Raw genomic sequence first — 27591 nt, forward strand, 5'->3', positions numbered from 1 at the left:
GGAAGATGTGGCTAACACCCACCAGGTGGTGTGAGCATGACCAGGGAAGGCGTAGGGGGCCTGCGCGCAGCAGCTGTGATGGGCTAGCACCACCCTGGGGATCACATCTCCCGCCCCCTGCAGGTGGATTGCCTGGTGCTGCAGCTGCACCGGGTAGGGGAGCAGCTGGAGAAGATGAACCGACAGCGCATGGATGAGCTCTTTGTCCTGATCCGGGACGGCTTCCTGCTCCCCAGCGGCCTCAGCTCCCTGGCCCAGCTGCTGCTGCTTGAAATCATCGAATTTCGGGCAGCTGGCTGGAAGACGACCCCGGCTGCCCACAAGTATTACTACAGTGAGGTCTCCGACTAGGCCTCCAGCTCAGGCTGCCTCACCAGCAGCACAGGCCTCTCACCTACCCAACTCCCTGACTCTCCCAAAGACTGTCCCTTGCAGACCTTCAGTGGCTCCTGAGAAGTTCCTCACTTACATGGTGGTCCTGCCCTGAGCACCTTCTCTCCTGGATTCAGGGACTGGGGAAGACACCACACAGACCTGCCCTCACCGTCCCATCAACCTCTACCCCATCACCTCCAGCCTGGGCCATGCAGAGAAAGGCAGCTTCTAACACCCACTGCACTGTGTAACCACCAGTGCAAGAGCCAGCTTGGTGCCTCAGCTTCCCCATTTGTAAAATGGGTACCCAGAGCTACTGGTGGGATATTTTGGGATATTGAGGGGCAGAGCACAAGTCACCCCAGAAGCTGCTTTTTATACATTTTGTACAAGGACCACTTTGGAAACGAATGTATTTCCAGTCAATTTTAGTAAATGGCAGTTTCCATATCACATGCTACACCAGTTCAGGGCGAGAATTTTCTAATAAATCGTTTCTAATATTAAAACTGCTTCCTTTCCTATCATTCCAAGTTCTACCCTGAATTGAGAGAGAAGCTGGATAGGCCCTAAGTTCCTGGGGGAAATCCAGATTGATGTCTCCTCTTTGTGAGGAGATAGAGCAGGAAAGGCACGTCCAGCCCCCCAAACAAAGGACTAACAGGCATAAATACATTATTCCACCCTTAGGCTGGCCTGCCCTTAAAAAGGAACTACTTAGCCAGCAGGTGATTTTCACTGGGATAGTGGCTCCCATTATTTCTTGCAGTGGAGCACCTCTACCACCAGCGGTAGTGAGCCAGGGCACGGTTGGCCTCAGCCATCTTGTGCATGTCATGCTTCTTCTTGATCACAGGGCCCTGGTTGTGAAAAGCCTCCAGCAGCTCGTGTGACAACTTCTCTGGCATCAGCATCCGCCGGTGCTTCTTCTCCCTGCACTCCTTAATCATCCACTTCATGGCCAAGAAGCGACGACGCCGATCAGCAAGTGGCACAGGGACCTGGACAAGACGTGGGCAAGTTAGTCCAACAATTTGTCAGGGCTGCAGCCTCCCTCCTCCTTGAGCTCTAAGGAGTAGCCACAGGTTCCCTCTGAGCTAGCACTGACAATGCTCCTGAGGAGAGGGGCTTGGCTTCTCCTTTGTGAGTCCCCCTCACTCCCGGCAGATCTCAGTGCAACAGACATAGAGGCATTCATTGCACAGATGCTCATTAAGCAAAGACCTTGCTCACCTCTAAATGAAAGCTCACCTAGGTTGATATGAACATCAACTGGGAAAAGCCCCATCAAACTGGGGTGACTTAGCCAACTCAGATCAGGGGTGCCTAAAAACAAGACGCTCTTGTCAGTAAGTGTTTGCTAGACCACTACTATATGCCAGCTACCATGCCAGACCCTAGGGACACAGATGTTAATGAGGGTCTCCACGCTACATTAAAAAAGCAGATTAGAACACCCACTTGTAACACTGACACAGAAGTAAAAGCTGTGATAGAGCCTCATTCAATCTAAGAAATGGTGTCAAAACATGAGTCATGGGTCAAGCTCTAGACGTGGGTGTATAAAGACAAGTTCTACACATAGTCCTTCAGAAGAAGCTGACAATTTACAACACAGCACAGTGGACAGAACCGGGGTGGGGGGGTGGGGGCATCCAGAAAAGGTAATCTGGATACTTCTTTGCTCTCTTTTCTATCCTCTGCCTGTTGAGTTCTACACTAGGACTCAGGTGAGCAGACTGTGACAGAACCTGGTCCCTATAAAATTCAATCTTGACCCAACTCTGGGCCCTCCCACTCCCAAGCATTCCCCAGCCCACCCCTACCATCTTGTCTCATGGGTGGGCAGCCCTGCTTCCAGCCCTGACTGCTCACCTGATAAAAATGGCCCCCTCTGAGGATGGGTACCAGCCCTATCACGGGTTCACAGTTTTGCAGTGCTTGGTGGAAGATGACATAGGGGTTGCGTTCGATGGTGGCCTGTTCCTCTGCAGAAGCAGCATGGTACTTCTCAAACTGCTTCCTTTTCACAGCTTCAAGAGTCTGCAGAGAGAAATATTGGAAGATGCTGCCCCAGACTCCCTGAAAGGTTTATCCAGCTGAGCTAGTACCTTGCCTTCTACTCCTATCATCCTGTTCTTCTACAAGAGTGAGGCTCCTCTCTCAGCACTTCTAAGGCAGAGTTTTTTGTTTTTGTTTTTTTTTTAAGATTTTTATTTATTTATTCATAGAGACAGAGAGAGAGAGAGGCAGAGACACAGGCAGAGGGAGAAGCAGGCTCCATGCAGGGAGCCTGACGTGGGACTCGATCCAGGGTCTCCAGGATCACACCCCGGGCTTCAGGCGGCACCGGGGCTGCCCCTAAGGCAAAGTTCTTAAGTGCCTCCCTCTTTCCTGGAAGAGGACGAGAGCAGTAGGCTGAGATTTGTGTTTGGGGGAGTGAATGGTGGTTCCTGACTCCTGAAGGACTTCACTGAAGCCACCACCTCCACACATACATACATACATACATACATACTAGGGTCTTTTTCTTTTTTTTTTTTTTTAAGTAGGCTCCACACCCAGCATGAAGCCTCATGCGGGACTCAAACTCACGACTCTGAGATCAAAACCTGGGCTGAGATCCAAAGTCAGATGCTTAACCAACTGTGCCACCTGGGCACCCCATACAGGGACGGTAATTCTAATGGCAGATACGTGAAGTTTTTTTTTTTTTTCCAAAATTTCATTTATTCATGAGAGACACAGAAAGAGAGGCAGAGACACAGGCAGAGGGAGAAGCAGGCTCCCTGTGGAGATCCTGATACGGACTCGATCCCAGGACCATGACCTGAGCCAAAGACAGACACTCAACCTCTGAGCCACCCAAGTGCCCCTGAACCTGTTCTTTTTTATGCTAAGCTGAAAGAGCCGAGTACAAAGCTATAAGCATGGAGACCGGAGAGACGTGCTGTTTACCTGCATCATGAGGGATCTGGCCAGTACTTTGTTTCCTCCTTTCATCATCATGTTGGTGAATTTACTTCAAGAAGAAAAACAAAATGTTTAGGTTTCCCAGGCTGTATCACAGAATCCTTACTGCAGGCCCTCCCTGGTATAGTCCTAGTCCGAGGAACAAAAGTGTTTGCTTCCATCTAACCTGATCACGGGGTCTTCAAACACAGAGCTTGTTTTCGCTGCTGGAGCAGCTTTGATAAGCTGAGTCTTCCTGAGTTCCTGTTCATACTTCTCTTCCTCCGTCAACTCTGCCAACGGCTTACGGTAATACTCCTTGTCAATCCGTGGATCCTTGTATTCGGGACCATAGCGGCTCCACCTCACCTGGGTTAGCCTGAGGAGGAAGAGGAAAAGGTCGCCAAAAGGTGACTCCACACGCGGAAAGACTTGACTTAACAATGGGCGTGTTTGCCAACCCGCCGACGAGGGAGAGAGGCAGAGACCGCTAGGCAAACCTGAACGTAACCATTCTGGCTCTTGTCCTAAGAGGTGGGTGGGCCTCTCCCCCAAAACACCGGGAAAGCCGCCTCGTCAAGTTCCCACGGTCAGGCGAGGTTCCTGAACCTCAGGACAGGCGCCCCGCCTAAGCATCTCCGCCTCCCCCGGCCCCACCCGCAGCTCTGAACTCTTTAGTAAGACCGCGCTTTCAGCTTCGACTCAGAACACTGTCGGGCGCGGGACAGTCCCTAAGCCCCGTCGGGCGGGGGACAGACAATCTTTGGCCCAAAGTCACGCAGCCAATTCAGAGGTTTGGGCCGAGGTATCCTAGCCCCCGAGCTCTCTGCAGGCTCCCGCGGGCCTGCCCGTGGCCCTTTCCTTCCCTGCAGGTCTCTCCGTGAAGTCCCAGGCGGCACCCCAGCTTCCTGCCGTCCTCTCACCCTGGTAGCCGCCGGACACCACTCCGCAGGCTCAGCGCCAGGATCGGCCACCCTCCCGCAGCCTTCACCGCGGGGGCCGCCATCTTGGCTGGCCACGAGGACCCCGCGTAGGCTGCCCCTGGCGTGCCTGAGCGAGTAGACGGGAGACGGGGAAAAGGCTCCGCAGGGTCCTGAACCTGTACGTCACTCCATTAATCCGAGCGTTGAGAGTCTCTCACTCCGAGGTCCACAGGCAAGAGCCAGAAGGAAACATTCGACGTCTCCTTATCCGCCGCAGCCCGACGTGACCCTCTGCAGCGGGGCTCTCTCCTCTCAGGCCCCCATGCAGGCCCCGCCCCGGCTCGACGCTTGCAGGCTCTCGCGAGGTTTGAGGCCGCTGGGCCGGCCCGGGCGGCTGCAATATGGCGGAGGCGGAAGGGGAGAGCCTGGAGTCCTGGCTGAGTGAGTAGCCGCGGCCGCTTCTGCCTGCCCTCGAGCCCCCTCTCCGCCCCACTCCGCCCCCCTCCGCTCCCAGGGGTGTGCGGCCGCGTCGCCTGGCAGCTCGCGCCTGGGCTCGCCCTTGCCGCGAGCATTCCGCGATCACGCCCCTTCCCCAGCAGGGCTCCCCGGCCCCCGCCCGGCGCCTCCTCCCGCTCCTGCGCGCGGCGGCGTCTGCTCGGGTCCGCTCCCGGCCCCGCGGGCTCCGGGGACGCGGCAGCCCAGTGCTTCCGGCTGACATGCAGCGGCGACCTGGGGAGGTCGTGGTGGGGCCGCGCGCCGCGGGGACTCCGGGCCCCCTGTGCCTCCGTGGAGGGGAACTCCGGGAGCGGTGGGTGCCGCCGAGCGTACGCGCACAAGCTTCAGGGCTGTGACCGTGTGTTTGAGAAGTGGCTTCCTCGCCCGGGCAGAATGTTTGAAGTGAGAAGAATCTAAAAAGGCATGACAGAGGTCTGCCCTATTCCTGCAATGCCCAGAGGGCTTGGTGGTGTCCGTGTTGGGGGGACACACACTTGAACGTCTTAACGAGCCATTCGTAGGTAGCCTGCTTTGAGCAAAGCTGCGGAGCGCAGCCTAGTGCGGTAGTTAGAGCGGCGGCCCCTTGCTCTAATTGCTAGTTCATACTGCTCCTGAGGAAATATGGGTTAACCTTGTTAGCAGGTAGTACTCTGCCGAAGGGTTAATAAGTTAATTTTCCTATGGGCTTAGAAGAGGCCCCTGGAGACCTCTTTAAGTGAAGACAGAAAATTGTACAGAGTGATGAGACAGGATGCCCAGAGATTGCTTTGTGCAGGATCTGTTTACTAGAGCCTCCAAGCTGTTGGAGGTGATGGCTGTTTATGCCAATAGCCTGGCTTTTCTTTTCTTTTCTTTTCTTTTCTTTTCTTTTCTTTTCTTTTCTTTTCTTTTCTTTTCTTTTCTTTTCTTTTCTTTTCTTTCTTTCTGACTTTATTTATTCATGAGAGGCATAGGGAGAAGCAGGCTCCACACGGGGAGCCTGATGTGGGACTCGATTCTGGGACCTCCAGGATCATGTCCTGGGCCAAAGGCAGGTGCTCAACCGCTGAGCCACCCAGGGATCCCTAGCCTGATCTTACTTAATAAGAAACCCCCTGCAAGTGATTGAACCTAGGTTACATTTGCAAAATCTGCAGTTGCCGGCAGGTCGCAAAGTCTTCTGTATATGGAACTGATCTCTGAGGAGCTCAGACTGCTCCAAAGGCATTCATTTAATTCATCAAGTACCCTGGCGAACCAGGTACTACTATCACAATTTCACAAAAAGAGGACACTCTGGGGGATCCCTGGGTGGCTCGGTGGTTTGGCACCTGCCTTTGGCCCAGGGCACGATCCTGGAGTCCCAGGATCAAGTTCTGCGTCAGGCTCCCGGCATGGAGCCTGCTTCTCCCTCTGCCTGTGTCTCTGACTCTCTCTATCATGAATAAATAAATAAATCTTAAAAAAAAAAAAAAAAAAGGACACTCTGGACTCTAATCAAACCACTTGCCCAGACCCATCCAACCAGTTATAACTACACTGGAATTGATTCACAGATATTAATGAGGACAATGGAATAATTTGACCTATGCTGAGTTTAATAGTTTCTCGGCTTACAGTTATATTTTGAAATAGAGGGACAGACCTGTTTTTGAGGGAGAGTGGAGATGGTGAGTGAGGGAATGGGATGATATCTGTAGACAGTAGAGCTGAGACTAGCCTTTGATCTTTCCCATTAGTGAGAATGACATTAGCACTGTTAAGATTCTTTCCTTTTTTTTTTCCAAGATTCTTTCCATTTTAATCTGTTGTTCACCTTCACAGTTCTTAATGACTTACGTTGTGAACTTTATCAATTGAATGGACCAGTGTTTGTGGTTTAGCTCTATTTTCGTCTAGAGCCTTGTCACTCCATAGTTTGCCAGAATCATAAAGGCCTCTGCTGGCCGGGTGACTAAAGTGTCTCTCCCCTTCCCCTCCATCCACTCTGCGTTCTCCCAGAAGAGCACTTCTGCACACCTACTGCCGCCTCTTTGTGGCTCCATGGTAGTCTTGCTTTGCTCAGTCAGCTGTTCTTGTCCCACCAGCACACAGTGCTCTCCCTCCTTGGAAGCCCTGTTCCCCTTTGCTCAACTAAATGCTTTAAAACCCATCTCAGGTTCTCCTTGCCCATGGACTCTTGATTCAGCCTTCCCTGAAGTCCTATCATTGTCTTAATCAGTCTATAACAAATACCTGCTATATGAGGTATTATGAAAATTAAGTTCAAGCTGTCTTTGTCTTCAGTTTGATAAAGGTGATGCTGGAGTGGATAAAGCATTCTTTTTTTTTTTTTTTTTTTTAAGATTTTATTCATTTATTCATGAGAGACAGAGAGAGAGAGGCAGAGACACAGGCAAAGGGAGAAGTAGACTCCCCACAGGGAGCCTGATATGGGACTGGATCCTGGGACCAGGATCACTCCCTGAGCCAAAGGCATACGCTCAACCGCTGAGCCACCCAGGCATCCCTGGATAAAGCATTCTTAAAAAGATACAGGTACAGGGCAAGAGCTGTAAATGCTAAAATGCAGACAGTTTCTTTAGGAAATTGGGGATAAGTGGAATGGAAAGATGATTCTCCCAGTGAGGAAGTGGCATTCGAGCCAGGCCTTGAAGACTGAGGAAAATTGGCTAAGAAAACACTAGACAGTGATGTAAATAGAGCAAACCATGTTTGGGGCATATAGAACAGGTGTTTGGCTGGTTTAGGCTGGGAGTTCCTGTAGGAGTGTGATGGGAGAGAAAGCTGGGAAGTTAGATCCAAATTCTGGAAAAGCTTGAATTCCAGCCCAAGAAGTTTAAATTTCAACAGTTATCAGATCCCCGTTCTTTTTTTTTTCTTCTTTGAGATTTATTTATTCATGAGAGACAGAGAGACTTCCTGGGTTCACGCCCAGAGCCAAAGACAGACGCTCAACCTCTGAGCCACCTAGGCTTCCCATCAGGTCCCCATACTTACCTTATCTGGTGAAATCAGTGTTTTAGGAGGATCAGTTTAGGGGGTTTATATAGGATAGCAAGTAGCAGAAGTTTTGGAAGCAGGTGAAGAAATAAGGAGGTGGGGTGGAGGCAGCGGTAAGAAAGGGAGGGATTTATTTATTTTTTTGTACACCCAACATCACCAAATAATTTATTTGGAACCAGAATTAAAAGAACATTTGACAGTTCTCTGAACATTTGACAGTTGTGAAACATGTTTATTCCGATCCAGTTGTACAACTAATCTAGGACAAATTGCCAAATAAATTTTACATTATTTCTTCAGGGCTGGGGTTTGTCCAAGACTTCAAATTTGGGATCTTCAAATTTGAAGTCAGGGAACGTATTCATGTCTGCTTTACCATACATTTGCTTAAGCTTAAAAAGCTCCTTCTCCAGGTCTTGCTGGTACTCTGGGCCAGTATTAACAGGTCCTCCAGATGTCTGGCGCTTAGTTCTATATTCTCTAATCTTGTCCACAAAGAGTTTCTGTACAGGATCAAGTTCCTTGTTAAATGCTACTGCTGTAACACCAATGTTTCTCCTCAAATGGACTGAGATTGTAGATCGAATGAGAGAGGAGAACCTGAGAGCCTCTGAAGAATCATGGTGATTTCTGTTACTTGCACTCAGTCCCAAGCTGCCAGAGAGAAAGGGAGGGATTTAAAAGGATGTGGAGAAGAAAGGGACCCTGGGTTGCTGAAAGTGGGTGAAAGGGAAGGAGTCCACAATGGGGGTTCAAAGCTGGATGCCTGGGTATAGAGGCAAAAGGAGCCTTGAATGATGGCATCATTTATAGAAATGAGGAAGTCAGGAAGGAGAAGTAATGAGTTTGTTTTTAAACTCCTTTTTGTACCAAATTATATAATTATACTCTGCTTTGCTTTGGTTATTTCGCACGTGTGGCACCCAAAGAGCATAACCTCCCCAAGAGTGGTCTCTAAGTGCGGACTTTTTCTGTAGTCTCTCCCTGGCCTCTCTGGTACTTCGTTTTCTTTGTTACATTATTGATTGATTGGATAGTATCATACAGTGTAGTTGATCCCTGTACTTAATTTTCTATGAGTGCTTAACAAAGACTTGGTGACTATGTTTCTCTTGATTCAAGACCCCAGCATGGAAAGCTGACTCTTGATTTCTCTTCCATCCTGTGTCTTGCCTCTGCTAATCTCTAAGTCATGTGTTACATAGAATCTGTCGGCTGTGAAATATCTGAGCCATGCTGGGATTGGGTAGCTGGTGCTGCCCCTACTGGAACCATCTTTCCTTGACCTTTTGAGGCCCTGCCACCGTCAAGGCTAGGGCTAGAACTAAGCTGAAAATGAGAGCAGGAGATCTAGAGGCACAGACATGCAAGAGAATAAGGCTTGCAAGGGAGATCTGAAAATAGAAACCTTAAGTCAGAATAGAGCCCAGAGCCAATTCTAGAAGGTGGGGTTTACAGGGGAGACTGTGGTGTCACCTCTGTGCCAGGAGCATGTTGAGTGGGTGGAAAGTCGTGTACATCTGCGGGAGGGAGACTGGTCAAATGCAGAGATTGAGTTACCCAGAATTACCCCAACTTCCTCCAGTTCCTAAGGGTGCTTGTGGTCTGCTTTCCAAGGGAGAGTTGGAGGAGATCCTCAGACCCAGGCCTCGCCATTGCTGAAACCAAGGTTTTGCGAGCCCATAGGTAGGCAGAGAGCTCCCTGCAGATTTGCAATAGGAAGGTCTATCAGGTGAAAGGAAGTGGGACTCTAGAGAAGTTGAGCACAAATGAGAAGGAAGTGGGCATATTCCTGGAACAGAGGTGCTATGGGAGTTACAAGAGGCCTGGGAAGAACATGCTCGATGAGGCCCCCACTGCTCACGTGTGTGTGGGCAGGAGCATCCATGCTGTACTCTAGAGCCATGCTTTTCCAGTGTGAACAGCGCAAAAGTTATACCATGTTATACCATGAGGGATGTGACTCTTCTCAAAATAATAATAGCAGCAATGGGAGGGGTATGGCCCCTCAGATGGTCTTATTTTTTGTCTCCTTCAGGCTCTTATTGTCAAGTGAGAACTTTAAGCATCTCAAATGATAGATTAGTAACAAAGCCATGCCAACACCTGAGAAGGTATCAGACAACTGATGGGAGAAACATGGGGCTTCTGGAAGGCGACAACTTGTAGATCACTGTGGCAACAAATAGCCACTCTTGAATTAGTCTTGCTTTTCTTCTAGCTTGACATTTTAGAGGGTCTGCTAATGGTCTTTTCAAGATTGAGGACAGACATTTTCCTTTTCCTCCAAATATGAACCTAAACCATCAGAATCTTCCTACAGTTGGAGCAGAGGCCTTCTTCCCTCTGCCTCAGGGTGGTGTCTGCTGACTTCTTGGGCCTCAGAGCCCTGGGAGGGTGGGGGATGTGGGAGCCCTTGTTAGGATTTGTTCATGGAGCTAGTGAATTTTAATGTTAGGAAAAAGGAAGTTAAGAAAACAGTCACGAGAAGTCAGAATTCAGGAACTTCTGACGACACCCCTTGGTTTGGAAGTGCTTTTTCAAGGTTCTGTTGCTCTGCTTTTGGCGCGGGGGTGTGGAGGGGGGATTTGCAAGAGCATGGGTATTTAAATAGGATATACGCCTTCAGCCTTCCATTTGTCTTCCAAACCTGAAGCCCTAAATTTAGCAAACAGCTTGAGAGTGCTTTCTGGAAGAGGCAGACTCCCAAGGTCTGAATCAGAGATGGGAATACATTTAACCACCCTCAGTGGGGGCCAGCCTCTTTAGCACAGGTCTGGGGATAACCGGGGAAATAACACAGTAACACCAAATAATCGGAGACTTGACATTTAGCACCTGGGTTTTAAGCCCTCGATAATCCTCTGAGAACGCTCCAATTACTTGCCCTTGTCCTTTTTTTTTTTTTTTTTTTTTTTTTTTTTTTTTTTTTATTTTTATTTATTTTTATTTTTATTTATTTATGATAGTCACAGAGAGAGAGAGAGAGAGGCAGAGACACAGGCAGAGGGAGAAGCAGGCTCCATGCACCGGGAGCCCGACGTGGGACTCGATCCCGGGTCCAGGATCGCGCCCTGGGCCAAAGGCAGGCGCCAAACCGCTGCGCCACCCAGGGATCCCTTGCCCTTGTCCTTAATCATAGGAGACTATTTAAACTTGAGGGTACTGGGACACCTGTATGTGTCTATGTGTCTCATGAATAAATGAACTCTTAAATAAATAAACTTGAGGGTACTGAGTGCTCAAGGGCAGATTCTGTTTCTGCAATCCCATAGACAGTACAATGATTGGTGCTTAGTAGGGACTCGGTAAATATGAGCTTAAAATATGCAATAGAGGGATCCCTGGGTGGCGCAGCGGTTTGGTGCCTGCCTTTGGCCTGGGGCGTGATCCTGGAGACCCGGGATCGAATCCCACGTCGGGCTCCCTGCATGGAGCCTGCTTCTCCCTCTGCCTGTGTCTCTGCCTCTCTGTCTCTCTCTGTGTGACTATCATGAATAAATAAATAAATAAAAATAAATAAACCACCATTTAAAAAAAAAATATGCAATAGAGAAAACATTGAAAGCAGGGGGTGCCTGGTCTCCCTCTGCCTGTGTCTCTGCCTCTCTCTCGCTCTCTCTGAATAAACAAATAAATAAAATCTTTAAAAAAAAAAAAAGAAAAAGAAAATTAGGTCTTGTAAAAGTTTTTGAAGCATATGTAGGAAATACTTTTTTTTTTTATGATTTTATTTATTCATAGAGACACAGAGAGAGGCAGAGACACAGGTAGAGGGAGAAGCAGCCTCCATGCAGGGAGCCTGATGTGGGACTCGATCCCAGGTCTCCAGGATCAGGCCCTGGGCTGAAGGCGGCGCTAAACTGCTGAGCCACCCGGGATGCCCGGAAATAATTTTTCTAAGTATGTATATTCCTTATCAAATATTACCTGGCTTCAGTTTTTCCGGGAAATGCTTCTTGATCATCCCTACTTGCTTAATAGCTTATTTTGGAATAACTAGAGTTATTTATATTATATTAAAATTTTTATGGTTATCTTGGAAGGTTTTTATCATTTGTGTTTATAATTGTCTTATTGATCATGGTCGACTCTAAGCTTCACAAGGCTGAGAATTTGTTTTCCCTTCATTTGTGACTTTCTAAATACTGAACTGACCTGTTGAAGGTTCTCTATCAGAAAAGAAATTTGGAAACAGACTTAGCTTCACAGTAGTGTCTAAAAATTGTTGGGAAACCTTCCATTATGTCCTCCTTGCTCTTTATAACAATGGTCTTCCACTTTGCTCTGTCCCAAGATAAGGCCACCAATCCTTCCAACCGCCAGGAGGACTGGGAATACATAATTGGCTTCTGTGATCAGATCAACAAAGAGCTTGAAGGGTGAGTCTCAAAGCCATTGGCGGGGGCAAGTGGGAGAGAGCTGACTGCAGAAGTCAAAACTGGCCAAGGAGGGCCAGCCAGGTAGCCCCAGGGTTAGTGCCTGAAAGCGTGGTCTCTTGTCTCCCAGGCCACAGATCGCTGTCCGACTGCTAGCCCACAAGATCCAGTCTCCGCAGGAATGGGAGGCGGTCCAGGCCCTGACGGTAGGTTGTTTCATTCTGACAGTGGATTTTAATGAGCAGAGGCCTTTTGCCCACTGGGTTTTCTGAGGTTTTCAGGGCTCACATCCTAAGGTAACTGAAATCCTCAATACAAGATCCATCTGGAACACATTCCATAAACTGCCCCGTGATTACGTGTGCCCTTGTGCCAGGCGCCGAGGCTGCAGAGAGGCCTGAAGTGCAGTCTCTGCCAGTGAGGCCACAGGTCGAGTGGGAGAAGCCAAGTGACAAAGGGTGGGAGCCAGAGGCAGGGGCCCCGAGCACAGGGTGGAGCTCAGAGGCAGGTTCTTGGAGAGATGCTGATCTTGCCAGTCACCAGAGTTGGCCAACTAAAGGAAAGTGTGGCGAGTATAATTTGCTCTGTCGCTAAAAGTAACACTACTTCCTACTAAAGGCAGCTTACTTGCAAGTTCTTTCTCTGGGTGCAGAGTCGCTGTGCTCTGTGGACAGGGTCCTGGCTGAGCGCCAGCTCCCACCCAGATACTACCCCCCCACCCCCGGCACTGAGTGCCTACCCCTCATGTGGCTGCAGGTGCTGGAGGCGTGCATGAAGAACTGTGGGAGGAGATTTCATAATGAAGTGGGAAAGTTCCGGTTTTTGAATGAGTTAATCAAAGTCGTCTCTCCAAAGGTCAGTCAGCAGCAGTCTCCTCATTTCTAGGAACTCCGTTTGTGGTTCCCCCCTCCCATCTTAACTGGCTTCACGGTACAAACATCTCTACAGAACTGTCTTTAGAGAGCTGTCCATGTCCTGTCCTTAGAGAGCTAGGCCCTGAGGGGAACCCTCTGACGGACTCCTGGGCTGAATGTGAGGTGATGTGGCAGCAGGTGGGGGGGTGGGGGTGGGGGAAGCGCTAGGGACAGCGGTCACTTTGGTCTGTCTTGCGTGGATCCAAGAAGTTAGTCTTCTCATCACTCAGCCACTCAGCTCCTGGGGCATGCTGGTGTTGCTCTTAAGCTCTGGGCACCACTTAAAGGATAGAGAGCTGTTTCTCATACTTAAGCCATTCTCATTCATTCCCTTGAGGTAAAATGTCACTTTCTGGGAGATGATGCATGGAAATCAGGTGGTGGGTTCCCCGATTCCTGCCTGACCACAGACCGTACCCTGAGAGAGCAAGCGTTGCCACCGGCAGTTTCCTTGGCTCCCCGCGCCATGTCACAGATACCTTCTGGTTTTGGGGTGGGCCTGGAGGCTGGAACCAACTCGCAGCCTTTCATTGCTGAAGAGCTTTCCCACGGTCTCTGCCTCCAGGTGGCAGTTACGAGCTTTTCCCATTTCCTTTTGCCCTTAGTACCTGGGGGACAGGGTGTCTGAGAAAGTGAAGACCAAGGTTATCGAGCTGCTTTATAGCTGGACGTTGGCCCTGCCAGAAGAAACCAAGATCAAGGATGCTTACCACATGTTGAAGAGGCAGGGTATGTGCTTACCTTCCCTCAGCCTCCAAGCAGCCCCAGAGGCTGGCTAAGGCCAGGAAGGGGGGTGCTGTCTGCCGTCCCTTCCTTCCTCCTCAGGACAACGGGAAGGGCTCAGCTGCACTTTGAGGGGCAGAGGTGTGTACTGTCCTCTCACCCTCTGCAGGCCCTCGTCACAGGGATGTACCCCTCTTTGCCGTGTGAGGAAGGGGTCAGGGGGACCCCAGCCTGAGCCAACGCTCTGCCCCCTTGTGTTCCTGTCAGGCATAGTGCAGTCTGACCCACTGATCCCTATGGACAGGACACTGATTCCCTCTCCACCACCTCGTCCCAAAAATCCTGTTTTTGACGATGAGGAGAAATCCAAGGTAAAGTGCGCCCCCGCAGATGGCATCCTCAGATGAGGCGTGGGCTCAGTGCTGCGGGAGCTCCAGCCCCTCTGCGGTCTCCCCAGGTGGGTTGCTGCCTTTCCCTTTACCTTTGGTACCTCTTCTAGCTTTTAGCCAAGTTGCTGAAAAGCAAAAACCCGGATGACCTACAAGAGGCCAACAAGCTCATCAAGTCCATGGTGAAGGAAGTGAGTGGGCCTCGGGCTTGGGGCGGAGGAACCCATGACCACAGACCAAGAGTCCCTTCCTCCGCTGTGAGGCCTGTTGCTCATCCCTGCCCACCCTCCCCCACCCCCCCCCACCCCCCGCCATCACGAGAGGCCACTGGGGCTTCTGGGGAAGAATGGATTAGAGGAGCAGGCATACACGGGGGCTGGTTTAGGGGTGGGGACAGGCCGTTATATAAAAGAAAAACTAAATACGGACTGAGGCTTGTGGTTCCCAAGAACTGTGCATTAAAAGGAGTTTCCACCAGGACTAGCCTCTGCTTACGTTCTCTGGTGCGACCCTTGGCTATGGGGGGGCCCTGGGGAGCCAGGGAGAGGAGTCTAGTTGAGCTTTTTCTCCTTGTCTTTGATGTAGGATGAGGCGCGGATCCAGAAGGTGACCAAGCGTCTGCACACTTTAGAAGAGGTTAACAACAACGTAAAGCTGCTCAATGAGATGCTGCTTCATTACAGTAAAGAGGATTCTTCAGAGGCAGATAAAGAGCTCATGAAGGTAGGCGATCCCGAGAGCCAGGCTCCAGGGAAGGGAGCCAGCCTGCTCAGCCCTGCTGTTCCTTATTAATCAGCACGGTGGCCGCCCCCGTTTTACACAGACTATGGCTAACGCACATGGCAGGGGAGCTGTGTGTACCCCCGAGTCCGTGTGATTCCGCAGACCCACCTCAGGGCTCACTGCTCTCTGCCTGGCCTCCTTGCCTCAGGAGCAATAGGGCAGAGCCACCCACCGTGTGCCCCTGGTGCTGCACCTTAGTCCTTCGTCACGTAGATATTCTGAATTCTGAGGCACGTGCTGGCCTCGGGGACAGGAAGGGAAACGCTTCCCCTGGTCCTAAGCAGACATCTTAGGTGACACAGCGCGGTGGAAGCTGGCAGCAGGCATAGGGGGCCCAGTTCTGCCAGGTACCGACTGGGGCAGTAGAGAAGCCTTCTGTCTTTCTGGATGTGGACACTGAATTAGATCACTTCCAAGGGACTTTGTAGCTCTCACCTTTAGGTTTGGGACTCTTTCAGGAGCTGTTTGATCGGTGTGAGAATAAGAGGCGAACATTATTCAAACTAGCCAGTGAGACAGAGGACAATGACAATAGTTTGGGTGAGTCAAAGAGTAGTTGACAAGGATGACCCAGGAATTTGGATTTGGCCGGGGAGGGTGAGGGTGGGAGTAGTGTCATGGCTGGGAGTGAGAAGTACCTTTTTCTGCTCTAGGGGACATCCTTCAGGCCAGTGACAACCTCTCCCGGGTCATCAACTCTTACAAAACAGTCGTTGAAGGACAGGTTATCAATGGTGAGGTAGCCACCTCAGCCATGCCAGACTCGGAAGGTAAAATGTTCTTCTCCCTTTGGACCCATCCAGACCAGCCCCAGGCCTACCACCAAGCGGGGAGTGCTTGACCTGCATGTCACCCCACAGGGCCCAAGGGGATTCTAAGCCCTTCCAAATGCTCCTCCAGCTTCTGAGAGGCCAGAGGCTATGGATAGGGTTTTCTTTGTTTGCTTGCCTTTGTTCAGTGTTAGGCTAGAGGCTGTACTTAGGGTTCTGCTTCCTCTGTGCAGCCACTAGCATGGCCCCTACTCACCCCTGTTCCCTTCCATTCGCCCATCTAGGAAACCACTCCAGGAACCAAGGCACTCTCATCGACCTTGCTGAGTTGGACACACCAGGCAGCTCATCCTCAGTGTTGGCGCCAGCCCCACCATCCTCCGGCATCCCTATCCTCCCTCCGCCCCCTCAGACCTCAGGACCTGGGCGCAGCCACTCTTCCAGCCAGGCTGAGGTCACCCCAACACCCAACAGCACAAGCAACGCCCTCTGCCTGCTGGACGAGGAGCTGCTCTGCTTGGGTGTGTCCCAGGGGGAGGCTGTGAAGGGCTTCTGGTGGAGCCAACAGGGCAGAAAGGCGTGTGAATTGGGAAAAAGGACCCAGGGCTGCCCCTGTACTTAGCAGGAATGGGGAAGGGAGGCTTCAGGTATAGGGAAAGTCAAGTTCAATGCCTTCAGGCTCCCAGGGTGGTCTGCATACAAGCTCCAGAATGGACATGGTGGACTGAGTGTCTTGCTCAGTCCAGAAGCTAACCCCCCTCAATGTAAGGACTAAAGGATTTATTTCCCTCTGGAGGCTGCCTGGAAAAATACCTAGTCCCCACTTGTCAGCGACTTTTGTCATGTGACTCTTCTAGGGTAAATGGGGCTGCCCAAGGCCAGAGCCCCTTCTCATCACCATCATCTTCTCTAACAGGCCTTGCTGATCCAGCACCCACTGCTCCTTCCAAAGACTCAGCTGGAAACAGCCAGTGGCCCCTGTTCCAGGTAGAAGCATCACTAAAAAGCTCAACCAGTTTCACAGACTTCCTCTTTCATGACTCCTCAGCCACAGTTGGCTGCAGCCCTGGCTGTCCATACTCCCTGCCCTGGGTGGGCTTGGGAACACTGATCACAGCCACGGGGTTGCCCCGGGCCCTACAGAGGGGGCTGCCTATCGGGCCCCCAGGGTGGGGCCCAGAGCTGGAGACCCAAAAGCCACCAACCGCGACAGCTCCTCCATGCTTATGGCTCACTCACACTTTCCACTCCTGACAGAATGAGCAGTCGGACCTGGAATTCTGCGGCCCCAAGCCTGGGAGTGCTGCCTGTAGCCCGTCAGATGGCCTTCTTGTCCCACCCTCAGCATCCTCTGCAGGCAGCTCCCAGGCTCCACTGCCTTCTCCCTTCTCTGCTCCTGTGGTCCCAGCCACTGGGCCTGCCCCCAAAGCAGGCTCCTTCTTGTTCCCGTCTGGACTGGCCCCAGCCTCGGCCCCAAAGGCTGAGTCCACAGCCCTCGGGTACCATGGCTCAGCTTTGGGCGATAGCACCCTGCACCAGCTGGATGCCCTTGATCATCTTCTCGAAGATACCAGAGCGTAATGAGTGGGAGAGGTGGGGGTGGGGAGAGTTGGACTTGGGCTCGGTAGAACAGGAGGCAGTTCTGGAGGGCCTGGGGATGTTCGTTTTCGGTCTGCTGAGGCTGGCCTCTGGAAACACGGGGGAGAGGAGGAAGGGGTGGTAAGAACCAGCTGTTGCCTGGAAGACGTGAGGGGTTGGCCCAGCGGCTTCCCCTGGTCTCTGACTTGCCTTGTGCTCCTTCCTGCTTCTCAGGACCTCCGGCCTGGTGAAACCTGTCTCTTCCATCTTCTTCCCTGGGGCCACCACCTCCCCTCTGATCCCCACCAGCACCACTGCTCGGCCTCTCCTCCCCTTTTCCCCAGGGCCTGGCAGCCCTCTTTTCCAGCCACCTGCCTTCCAGTCCCAAGGCAGCCCCATGAAGGGGCCAGAGCTTTCCCTGGCCAGTGTCCACGTCCCCCTGGAATCTATCAAGCCTAGTAGGTGTTGAAAGCATGGGGGGGAAGGGAGCCCACAGCTTGCAGTGTTCTGGGGAGTGAGAGGGGTGGGCACTGGCTCTCTGCCCAAGTCCCTTAAAGCCAAACGTGACCTGCTGTCTTGGCCTTTTGTTGCCACTGCGTACTCTTGGGTAGTTCTGACAGCTGCTTTCCCAGATGCTTTTGGGGTGCCTGCTGGCCACAGGGTTGCCTCACCCTCCCTAAAGGGGTGTGGCAGACACCCTCAGGGCTCTGTGGGGTTTCTCCTTCCACACCCATGTGACCTCTTCTTACAGGCAGCGCTCTTCCTGTGACAGCCTATGATAAAAATGGCTTCCGCATCCTCTTTCACTTTGCCAAGGAGTGTCCGCCTGGACGGCCGGATGTGCTGGTCGTGGTGGTGTCCATGCTGAATACAGCTCCCCTGCCTATCAAAAGCATTGTGTTGCAGGCCGCAGTGCCAAAGGTACCCCTGGTTCCCTGGGGCCTCAAGAGGTACAAATTACCTCCCCTTGAACCCCACTGTGTTGAGGGACCCTGAGGCCAACAGGCAGCAGCGTGTGTCCATCGTGACTAGTGGGCTCCTGCCATTTCTCCTTAAAGGAGCTTCTCTTTCTCTTCAGTCAATGAAGGTGAAGTTACAGCCACCCTCTGGGACAGAGTTATCTCCATTTAGCCCCATCCAGCCACCTGCAGCCATCACCCAGGTCATGCTGTTGGCCAACCCACTGAAGGTGAGCTAGAACTGGGGTCCAGCCTGTAGCTCTCACTGCCCCATATCAGAACCTCTACCTCTATGCCTGAAGTACCATGATACTGCAGTGTTCACTGTGTCCCTGGCCTGTTTTGGTGGCTGAGTGAGGATGGGGTGGTGGGAATGGCATGGTAAGGGGCCCTAGGTCACATCTTACATGCTGTCCCTCTGTCACAGGAGAAGGCGAGGCTTCGGTATAGGCTGACCTTTGCCCTGGGAGAGCAACTGAGCACAGAGGTGGGCGAGGTGGATGAGTTTCCTCCTGTGGAGCAGTGGGGTAATCTATGACCCCAGAGGACTCCGTGTCACCTCCACATTGAAGCCCAGGCAAGCTGCCTTGAGACAGGAGGGCTCTCTGGTCCAGTCATCCTCCACGTCCTGCCTGCAGTGCCTGGAGCTGGGATATGGAGCAGGGGCCCTGGGCATCGCTGCTAGGAGCCGAGCTGCTGCTGTGATGCTCTCTCCCTTGGCCCCCTAAAAGGACCTGATTTTTATCTACCTGTGTGACTTGAAGTGGCCGTGTACTGTCAGGGGTGGGGAGTGGCTTGACTCTTTAACTATTGCCCTGGGAACATGGACCCAAGGCAGGGAGGAGGCTTTTTCCCTCGTGTTGGTATCCTGACGCTGTAGAGGAGTCGTCTCTAAAGAGACTTAAGAGAATCCCAAGGACCACATCCTCACACCCTAGAGGCCTCAGCCCCCATCACTACTCTGTGCTTCCCCTGCTGGCAGGCTCCTGCTCCCACCTCCGGAGAGGTAGGCAAAGCCGAGTGGTTCTGAGCCACCCTGGGCAGAGTGAGTTGATATACTGCTGCATCTCCAACTCTGCCTTCCATGGGCAGCATCACCCTGGAACAGCCACCGTGTCACCAGTTGTATGCTTGTCTCTGGCGGTGGCAGGCTGTGTCCTATGGACATCTCGGCAGGCTGTGGAACTCAGCCTGTTAGGAACAGAACTCGGCCTTGGGGCAGCCAAAACTAGGAGTATGAAAGAATGAAGAGAACCAGTATTCCCCTTCTCTGGAAGCAGGTACTCAAAGCTTTCTGGGGAAAGTGTGCCTCCTGCCTTGAGAACAGGCCATCCTATTCACTACCTCTTGCTTGGCATGAAATAAACTGCTCTTCTGCCCTTCAAGCCTCTGAAGGGAAGAACAACTCCCATCACCCTCTGCGTCCTCCTGCTTGGGCCTTCCCCTCTTCCCACCAGATGGCCTGTTGTGTGGCATGTGATTGGGAATAGGAGGCCTCAGGGTCAGGCACATTGCACTAGACTTCTATCCTTACCTGTTGCCCAGGGACCTTGACTATCCCCAGCTGCTGAGGGGCACCAGTCACCGCGATATGGGGTCTGGAGGTGGTGAGATCAGGAACCATGCTTGAATCGAGTCACCAGACCCTGTTGCTTTGACAGTGCTCAGCTCCAGAAAGCTTGTGCCAGTTGTTCCATCTACCAGATGCAACTGGGCCAGGGAGTCTAGGCCTCATGGGGCAACAGGAAAATTGCCTCCACCAGCTGAGGAAAGAGCACACAGCTCACCTGAGCTCAGCTGGATGGCACAGAGCCATCTTTGGGGAAAGGTGGCACAAACCACACTCCCTGATCCCTCCCTGCACTTTGCCAGGTTTCCTTACTGTATTCCTTCCCTTCCATCTTGAGCAAGCAGGTTTCACTGCTTCATTAGGACAAGTCAAAAGTGAATCAGTTTCACTACCTATAAATTTAAGAGCTTTCCAGAGACTGGCTGCTTGCAGCCCTGGGAAGATTTGTGGGATTACTATATGGAAAATACACCTTTATAATAAGCTTTAGACATTAAAACTATCTGAGTGTTACTACTGAAGTCACTGCTTTGTGACAAATGGCTGTGTACAATATACTGACTCTGCTGCCCTTGTTTTGCTGCATGTCAAATAAAATCATTTTTGCCCTACCTGGAATCCTAATACAGATGACCATTCACTCTACTGTGGACAAAGCACCACTTAGGAATTCCAGACGTATACAGGTAGATATGCTGGCATCACCTGAGATTTTTGTTGGTCAAAGTACAGGTTCCTGGACCTTTTCCTTTTCTAAAGTAAAAACCAGGTAAAGGTTCCAGTTGATTGTAAAGGCTAAATTTCAGAAGCGTAAGTAAACCACTGACCACTCTTGTTTAAGCTAATAGGGAAGGAGGGCACTGCACTCACCGTCATGACTTCTAGGAGTGGCTTTTTTTTCTCTTGGAAGACAGGGAGACCAGTTCCATCCAAGGAAAACATAACAAGCACTTTCTTAATTACCACCAACCTCAGGTTCATAGTAGAGGGGAAACTCCCTAGGCTGGACTCCAAGAATTTGCCTTCTATTTGGGGGAAGAAAAATTTATTTTTTCAGAAATCTATATACATTGCCATATGAAAATGACACATTGAAGCAGCTCTTGGCTGACCTCAGGATCCTTCCAGTGAGCCTTCTTTTATAATGGCCCGGCCAAGATTTCGTGCAAGAGCAAGTCTCAGCATTTCCAACTTCGTGTTCTCCACGTCCTCCTAAAAGTAAACAGAGCCAGCGTGAGGTACAGCAGAAGTGTTCCTTCTTTAAAGCTCTGCAAGGCTCTATCTGACCCAAAGGCAGACCAAGGGCATTTAGCATTTAGTACTAGCTTCCAGCAAGTTGACAGAACCACATGCAAAGGCCCACTGTGACCGCCAGAAGAAAAGAACAGAACACTAGAACCACCCTACTTTCTACTAAAGAGTTGGGGGTGTCAATAACAGGTTAAAAGGTAACTCAAGAAGCACAAGTTTGTAAGGAGCCAGTGTTTCTGGAGGAAAGTAGGGAAGTCTAAGATGGAAGGAGCCTTTTCTCATCACCATTATGGAATCAACAATCCAAAAGCTAAAATAACCTGGAGTCGCTGAACACCAGGCTCTCTCCACACTGGCCTTCTTGAGGCGAAGTCCTCTAGACATCTCATCAGCTCATATGTTTGCTCTGCTGAAAAAACCACCTAGGAGAGAGAGGAGTGGCTGCTTTGCTTAGTTGCTCCCCAGGCAAGGGCTGCACTGGTCTGGGCATGCACCTGGGTTCAGAGATGGCCTTTGTGCAAACCCTTGGGAGGAGTGAGCTCTGTATATGCAGCTCTGGGAGGACAGAGCCCTTATGCTCACTCTCAGCCCTTCCTGTCAGGGCCCTAGGCGGAGTACTATCCGTAGACTGCTGCTTCATTTCAAATTAAGTAGCTTTTCTTGGGTAGATACCAGATTTTCAGAGTGGGCGTTACAGGGGAATGCACACATACGTGCAGGGCCCTACTTGGGAGATGATGTGTGGATGTGCACCCACAACAGCTACAGAATGAAGCACAATCAAGGACTACAAAACACAGAGAAGAAAATCATTCTGAATTCAAACTGTACCTCTTTCTCTTCCAAAAGGGGCAAGGCATCTATTAATAGTATTACCCAGAAAGACCGTGGGGCTATCTGGGAAGTCATCAATGACAGGAGAAGAGAAGCTGCATCAGCAAGACGCTTCTCCCCATAAAATCGGTGGAACTCGCGGTACTTTCCTATTGAGAAAACAGAGCACTGAGTCACCTCTGGCCCTAAACAAGATGAGAAACCCCAGACCAGCTGCTCCAAAGCAGGGAGACTCTTCCAGAACGGTCTCGAAACTCATGTACCAACAGAATTGAAAACACACATAAACACACACACACACACATACATTTTGAAGGAGCTCCAAAGAGCCAACCTCCCAGAATGTAACCACCAAACCAAACCAGAGACGTGGACTGCAACAGATTGAAGAACCCATAGGTCTCAATCTCATCATGAGGAAACCTGACATAAATCCAAAATAAGGGCATAAGAAAGCAGAACAGACTCTTCAAAAATGTCAAGGTGGGATCCCTGGATGGCTCAGCGGTTTAGCGCCTGCCTTTGGCCCAGGGCGTGACCCTGGAGTCCTGGGATCGAGTCCCACACATCGGGCTCCCTGCATTGAGCCTGCTTCTCCCTCTGGCTGTCTGTCTCTTTCATGAATAAATAAATAAAAATCTTTAAAAAAAAAGTCAAGGTGAAGAAGTGCAGAAGCACTAAGAAATGCAGAAGCACTACAGAGACAGGAAAACTGAATTTGTGAATGTGGACGTGACAAAAGCCGTCACTGGGAGAGCTGATAATAACCAGAACATGGACTAGAGATTTTATGAGAGCGGTACATTCGGATAGCTAGTTCTAGAAGAGGATGTGCTTCTCTTAGGAAACACGTGCTCAAGTATTTATGAAGAAAGGGGAAGAAACTCCAACTTTCAGATTACTCCCCCAAAACCTGAGAGAATAATAAATGAGGCAAAATAAAAATGGTGAATTTCGAGAAAGCGTACATGGGAGCTCCTTACTTCTTATATTACTCTTGTACCTTTTTCTCAAGTTTGACACTACTAGGAAATGTTTCCAGAAAATATGCTTTGTAGAGTCTGGCATACATAGTTCAAGGAATTTGGGCTCAACAGGAAGGAAACACTGGAGAAGCCTAAATCAGTCCCTCCCATCTGCACAACCCATCACTGTGCTGAAGGTCCGAGGGACAGAGCCCAGAGACTCACCCAAGAAGGTTAGTCGATCACTGAGCATCATGGCTGGCCCCAGGTTGTCAATGAGATCCAGATCAGAAAAGCAGCCTCGCTCACAGTAATCCTTGAGGAACCTGCCAGGCCCGGCCCAGAGGTCTGAGCAGCGGTCCCAGGCCACCTTCCTCAGCCTCCCGACTTCCCAGACAGTCCCCAGAAAGCCAAGAGAGGTTGAGCCCACCTGTCTGACACCAGCGTGGCAAAGGCAGCATCTTTGGCTCGGATGCTCCAAGATAGGGCAGAGCCCAGGCGATTGTTGCGGACAGCTTTCATGGCTAAGATCTTACAAATGCTGCGGACTTTGTAAGGAAAAAGAAGGTGAACTTTTCACCCTGCAGATCAGGCCGTTCTTGAACCTTGCCAGATAGGAGTAGGCTTCTCTCTCCTCTGAGCTTTCTGCAGCCTCTTCACAGGTTCCAAATACAACTTGTTGCCAACACTGGGGACTCTGGGGCTTATAAATTGCCTCCTGGTTCTATTAACACTATGTCCCATCCTGGCAGGAATGACCTTGTGAGTGGGTTTGATTTTAGGAGTACAAAAAGATTTTTATTGCTCCTCACAGGTCAGCTAATAGGGCATTTGTCCAGGTGCCAAAAACATCCTTTGGGTTTTGAATGCCATCCATACGTTTTCAGCGATGGTCATAAGCAAGCAGATGCCTCTAGAAAGAACTTGGGTTTTTATCCCTCAACAGTGAAAGGAGAGGGCGAAAATAGAACAGCTTTCTTTTTGTGCTCTTCCTGAGCTGCGACTGATCCTGCTTCCCCACTGAGACAGTCTTAGCTAGCAATAGCAACCCACCTGGGAGAAGTAAATTCCAAGCTGACCTCAGTCCTGACCTTCTTAGAGTAAGCAGGAGAGAGGAAGTGGGTCAGGATCTCTTTAAAAGGCCGTGTGCTCCACTGTTTTAAGTCCTGACACCTCCCTAGCCATTTGTCCTTCCTCAATAATTTTCCTGTTTTGGCTTATCTCTTGGCACCCACTGCCCAGCCGTTCTCCAGTCCGGCCAGAGCAGCATGAGCAGCAAGCATGCAGGAGGAGGGTGGGCTCACCTTGCTCAGTCATCTGCCGCTGCTCACAAATCCGCAGCACTTTGAGAGCTTTCTGCTCAGTGCTCAGGGGGATCCGCTCAATGTGCAGCTCCAAGGAAACTCGGCCCAACTCAGGGCAGTAGTCAAAGTAGTCCACTCCCAGCTGCCACAGGCTGCAAACATCCAAGGACAGGAGCGACTGATGAGCCCATGTGCTGCCCTAGAGCTTGGGGACTGGCACCAAGATGACTCCTCCCCTGGACCCGTTGCCTTCAGGGAACCAGACAGGGGAGAGCACAATCCAAGACCCAGTGGTACATCCATGCTGAAAAGCACCTCATATCCTTGGGGCTTTCCTACCTGTGATGAGCAAACAGTCCTGAGGCATATTCCAGCAGGAGGAACTCTCTCATGTTAGATCCAAAGCTGAAAGAAAACATAACAGGAGACCCAAACCCCTGGCCTGCTCCATTCAGGGCCCTCCCACAGCCCAACCCAAGGGCAGGCATGGCCGCCACACACTTACTACAGGTTGTGCGACTGGAGGAGCTTGCAGTGATCCAGCAGGTCTGTCAGATGGGCCACAAACCACCAGTTGCTCAGAGCAATACTACAGATTCAAACACCAGGGCAAGAAGGAGAGTCAGGGTGACTATATGGCCCATGTGAGCCTGCATATCCTTTGCATAAAAGGATGGGAGGGACAATAACAAGTGAAAATATGTCTGGAAGCACACAGCTATGTGCTATGTGGGGACGGACAGTGGATACTCAGAAGGATGGTAAGCCCTCAAAGTGGAAGCCAACAATCTAGATCTCTGGAAAATGTCACAGTGAAAATAAAATTCAGGGATCCAATCACATGCAGAGAATGTGGATACAAAATAATGTGTAAAAAAAAAAACCAAACAAACAGATAGGCTTAATAAACACAGAGAACAAACTGGTGGTTATCAGACAGAGGGAGGTAGGGGACTGGAGAACTACGTGAAAAGGTACAAACTTCCAGTTATGAGTGATTTATGCAAATGAAAAGTATAGCTATGCTAACTTTATGTGGTAACGCATGGTAACTGCACTTCTGGTGGTGAACGTTTTGTGATGTACAGAATTGTCAAATGTAGTAAACCTGAAACTAACACATCAAAAATACAGAAATCAACAAAAGACTAAGAGACTGGTAGTTTTTGATGCTTGAGGAAACATGGACTTCAAAGCAATATATTTGCAGCTGGCTTCACTATTAATGCTTCTCATTGTACAGCTTTTGATTAATATACTTTATGAATAGGACTATATATATACATATATATACATGATACTTTTAAAAACCATCTTTTGTTTAGGTTTCTATTAGTACTTTGTATAAAGAAATTTTGTTCAATTACAAGATTTATAATTTTATCGTATATGTACTCTGGCCACAATGAAGGTGAAGTCCTCTCCCAAACCACACTTTTAATCAAAACCTAGAAGTTCCTGGGGCCCTTGTTAAAAGTGAAGGTTTCTAGGGCCCTCTAAAGGTCTGATTAAGTAAATGCCTTGGAAATCACTGTTTTACATCATCAGTTGTTTGAAAACACCCTGCATCATGCTCTATAGAGTATTCCAATGCACTTACTGTATGTACATACATCATTTCTGGTTATATTACTCATTTGTTACTTGGCATAGGCCTTTCTCTTTGTATATAATGCTTGACTTTTTTTTTTTTAAGTTTTTATTTATTTGAGAGAGAGAGAGTAGTAGAGAGCATGAGTGAGGAGGAGAGGGAGAAGCAGCAGGCTCCTCACCAAGCAGATCTTATTTATTGGGACTCCTGTCTAAAAGAACAAGGTCAGAAAGGAACACAGAATTACAAAATTAGCAAAGCCATAGCTAAAGGAGAACTTGGATCAAGGAAGTACTCTTTGAAAACTTGAGCATGATAGGACTTTGTGTAGCACATAATTTATAGAACTCTTAGTATTGAAGGATTGTGGAAATATAAAAAAATACAAGAAAAGGTATTTTTGAAAATTGCCAAAAACGGGATCCCTGAGTGGCTCTCCGGTTTAGCGTCTGCCTTCGGCCCAGGGTGTGATCCTGAAGACCCAGGATCGAGTCCCATTCGGGCTCCCTGCATGGAGCCTGCTTCTCCCTCTGCCTGTGTCTACCTCTCTCGTTCTCTCTGTGTCTCTCATGAATAAATAAAGTCTTTTTAAAAAAAAAGAATATTGGAAAATATTACTTTTTTTTTAAAGATTTTATTTTAGGGCGCAAGTGCACGTGAAGGTGGAGAGGGACAGAATCTCAAGCAGACTCCTCACTCAGCACAGAGCCCAATGCAGGGCTTGATCCCATGACCCTGAAATCATGACCTGAGTTGAAACCAAGAAACAAGAGCATTCCCTAATGGTGGAATCCTGGAACAGATGGAATATTTGAGGATCCATAGCCCTAAGAACAAGGCGTAAGTTTTGAACATTTGTCCAGTAATTCAGTGTAAACCAATCTCTATTCTTTTTAGATCATGAAAGCAGAAGTTTTTACCTTAATGCATGATTATACCTTGAAACTATCTATCTTGATAGTCTGCTTCCAGTTTACTTACATTTGATTTTGTTATAGAAAGTAATCATTAAAACTCCACTTTCCTAAGAGTAAAAGACAAACACACTGGGGCACCTGGGTGCCCCAGTTAAGCATCCCAGTCATGATTTTGGCTCATCATGATCTCAGGGTCATGGACTGAGCCCTGCATCAGGCTCCATGCTCTGTGGGGAGTCTGCTTGAGATTCTTTCCCTCTCCCCCCCTTGTACACCCCCTCAAAATGCACACACAGTCCTCTCTTGTTCTCTAAAATAAATCTTTAAAAAAGTAACCAAGGGGCACCTGGGTGGCTCAGTCGGTTAAGCATCTTCCTTTGGCTCAGGTCATGATCCCGGGGTCCTGGGATCCAGCCCCACATATAGTTCCCTACTCAGTGGGGTGTCTGCTTCCCCCTTCTCCTCTTTACTCATGCTCTCTGCTGCTGGCTCTCTCTCAAATAAATAAAATTCCCCCAACTTGTGCTCCCCCTCACGTGTTCTCTCAGATAAATTCTTAAAAAAAAAAAAAGATTCCATGGGGATCCTTGGGTGGCTCAGCAGTTTAGCACCTGCCTTCGGCCCAGGGCGTGATCCTGGAGTCCTGGGATCGAGTCCCGCATCGGGCTCCCTGCATGGAGCCTGCTTCTCCCTTTGCCTGTGTCTCTGCCTCTCTCTCTCTCAATCTGTGTCTCTCATGAATAAATAAATAAAATCTTAAAAAAGATTCCTTTGACTAGTGCTCTATAAATATAAAAATCAGCAAATCTGAAATTGAGGTTAACACATAACTAATCCCTACTAAACTGCTTCCTGACCACCATGGATATGGTTTATCCACACTGCAAATTGGTTCAAATCCAGTCCTGCTACTAAGTGACTGGCTAATTATTCT

At 49.9% G+C, this 27591-nt stretch overlaps 4 protein-coding genes across 9 annotated transcripts in view; 2 read left to right on the forward strand and 2 right to left on the reverse strand.

The window, feature by feature from the left end:
* Positions 1-884, forward strand: part of MIF4GD (MIF4G domain containing) — a 6027-nt gene extending 5143 nt beyond the window's left edge. For 2 of the 3 annotated variants that reach the window (XM_038546633.1, XM_038546632.1), the window contains exon 7: positions 124-627. In XM_038546633.1, the coding sequence (XP_038402561.1) occupies positions 124-351 (228 nt within the window). In that variant the 3' untranslated portion in view covers positions 352-627. Of the gene's footprint in view, positions 1-123 lie in introns of all 3 variants that reach the window. The other variant, XM_038546634.1, reaches the window with a different exon arrangement.
* On the reverse strand, positions 772-4601 carry MRPS7 (mitochondrial ribosomal protein S7). The gene is made up of 5 exons (XM_038546631.1): positions 4251-4601; positions 3515-3706; positions 3334-3397; positions 2251-2418; positions 772-1376 (listed from the first exon to the last, which is right to left on the reverse strand). Exons 1-5 carry the CDS (start codon positions 4331-4333, stop codon positions 1155-1157), a joined length of 729 nt encoding a protein of 242 aa, XP_038402559.1. The 5' UTR covers positions 4334-4601; the 3' UTR covers positions 772-1154.
* On the forward strand, positions 3829-20413 carry GGA3 (golgi associated, gamma adaptin ear containing, ARF binding protein 3). 2 transcript variants are annotated; one of them, XM_038546619.1, is made up of 18 exons: positions 3829-4004; positions 4200-4691; positions 12028-12112; positions 12240-12315; positions 12866-12964; positions 13629-13752; positions 14014-14117; positions 14246-14326; positions 14721-14858; positions 15377-15458; positions 15572-15688; positions 15973-16209; positions 16605-16675; positions 16946-17265; positions 17501-17724; positions 18018-18187; positions 18345-18455; positions 18653-20413. In XM_038546619.1, the coding sequence occupies exons 2-18, from the start codon at positions 4652-4654 to the stop codon at positions 18761-18763; spliced, it is 2190 nt and encodes a 729-aa protein (XP_038402547.1). In that variant the 5' UTR covers positions 3829-4004; positions 4200-4651; the 3' UTR covers positions 18764-20413. The 2 variants fall into 2 exon arrangements, with proteins under 2 accessions (XP_038402547.1, XP_038402546.1); XM_038546618.1 differs by having other exon boundaries at positions 3829-4691.
* A 410-nt stretch (positions 20414-20823) lies between these two features.
* The window catches only part of NUP85 (nucleoporin 85), a 46654-nt gene continuing 39886 nt past the window's right edge, over positions 20824-27591 (reverse strand). For 2 of the 3 annotated variants that reach the window (XM_038546622.1, XM_038546620.1), the window contains 8 exons: positions 24655-24738; positions 24489-24554; positions 24150-24301; positions 23276-23393; positions 23071-23171; positions 21878-22029; positions 21367-21468; positions 20824-21007 (listed from right to left, as the gene is read on the reverse strand). In XM_038546622.1, coding sequence (XP_038402550.1) covers positions 20909-21007; positions 21367-21468; positions 21878-22029; positions 23071-23171; positions 23276-23393; positions 24150-24301; positions 24489-24554; positions 24655-24738 — 874 coding nt within the window. In that variant the 3' untranslated portion in view covers positions 20824-20908. The remainder of the gene's footprint in view (positions 21008-21366; positions 21469-21877; positions 22030-23070; positions 23172-23275; positions 23394-24149; positions 24302-24488; positions 24555-24654; positions 24739-27591) is intronic. The other variant, XM_038546621.1, reaches the window with a different exon arrangement.

The sequence above is a fragment of the Canis lupus genome, chromosome 9, assembly GCF_011100685.1.
Source record: "Canis lupus familiaris isolate Mischka breed German Shepherd chromosome 9, alternate assembly UU_Cfam_GSD_1.0, whole genome shotgun sequence".
Lineage (NCBI taxonomy): Eukaryota > Metazoa > Chordata > Mammalia > Carnivora > Canidae > Canis > Canis lupus.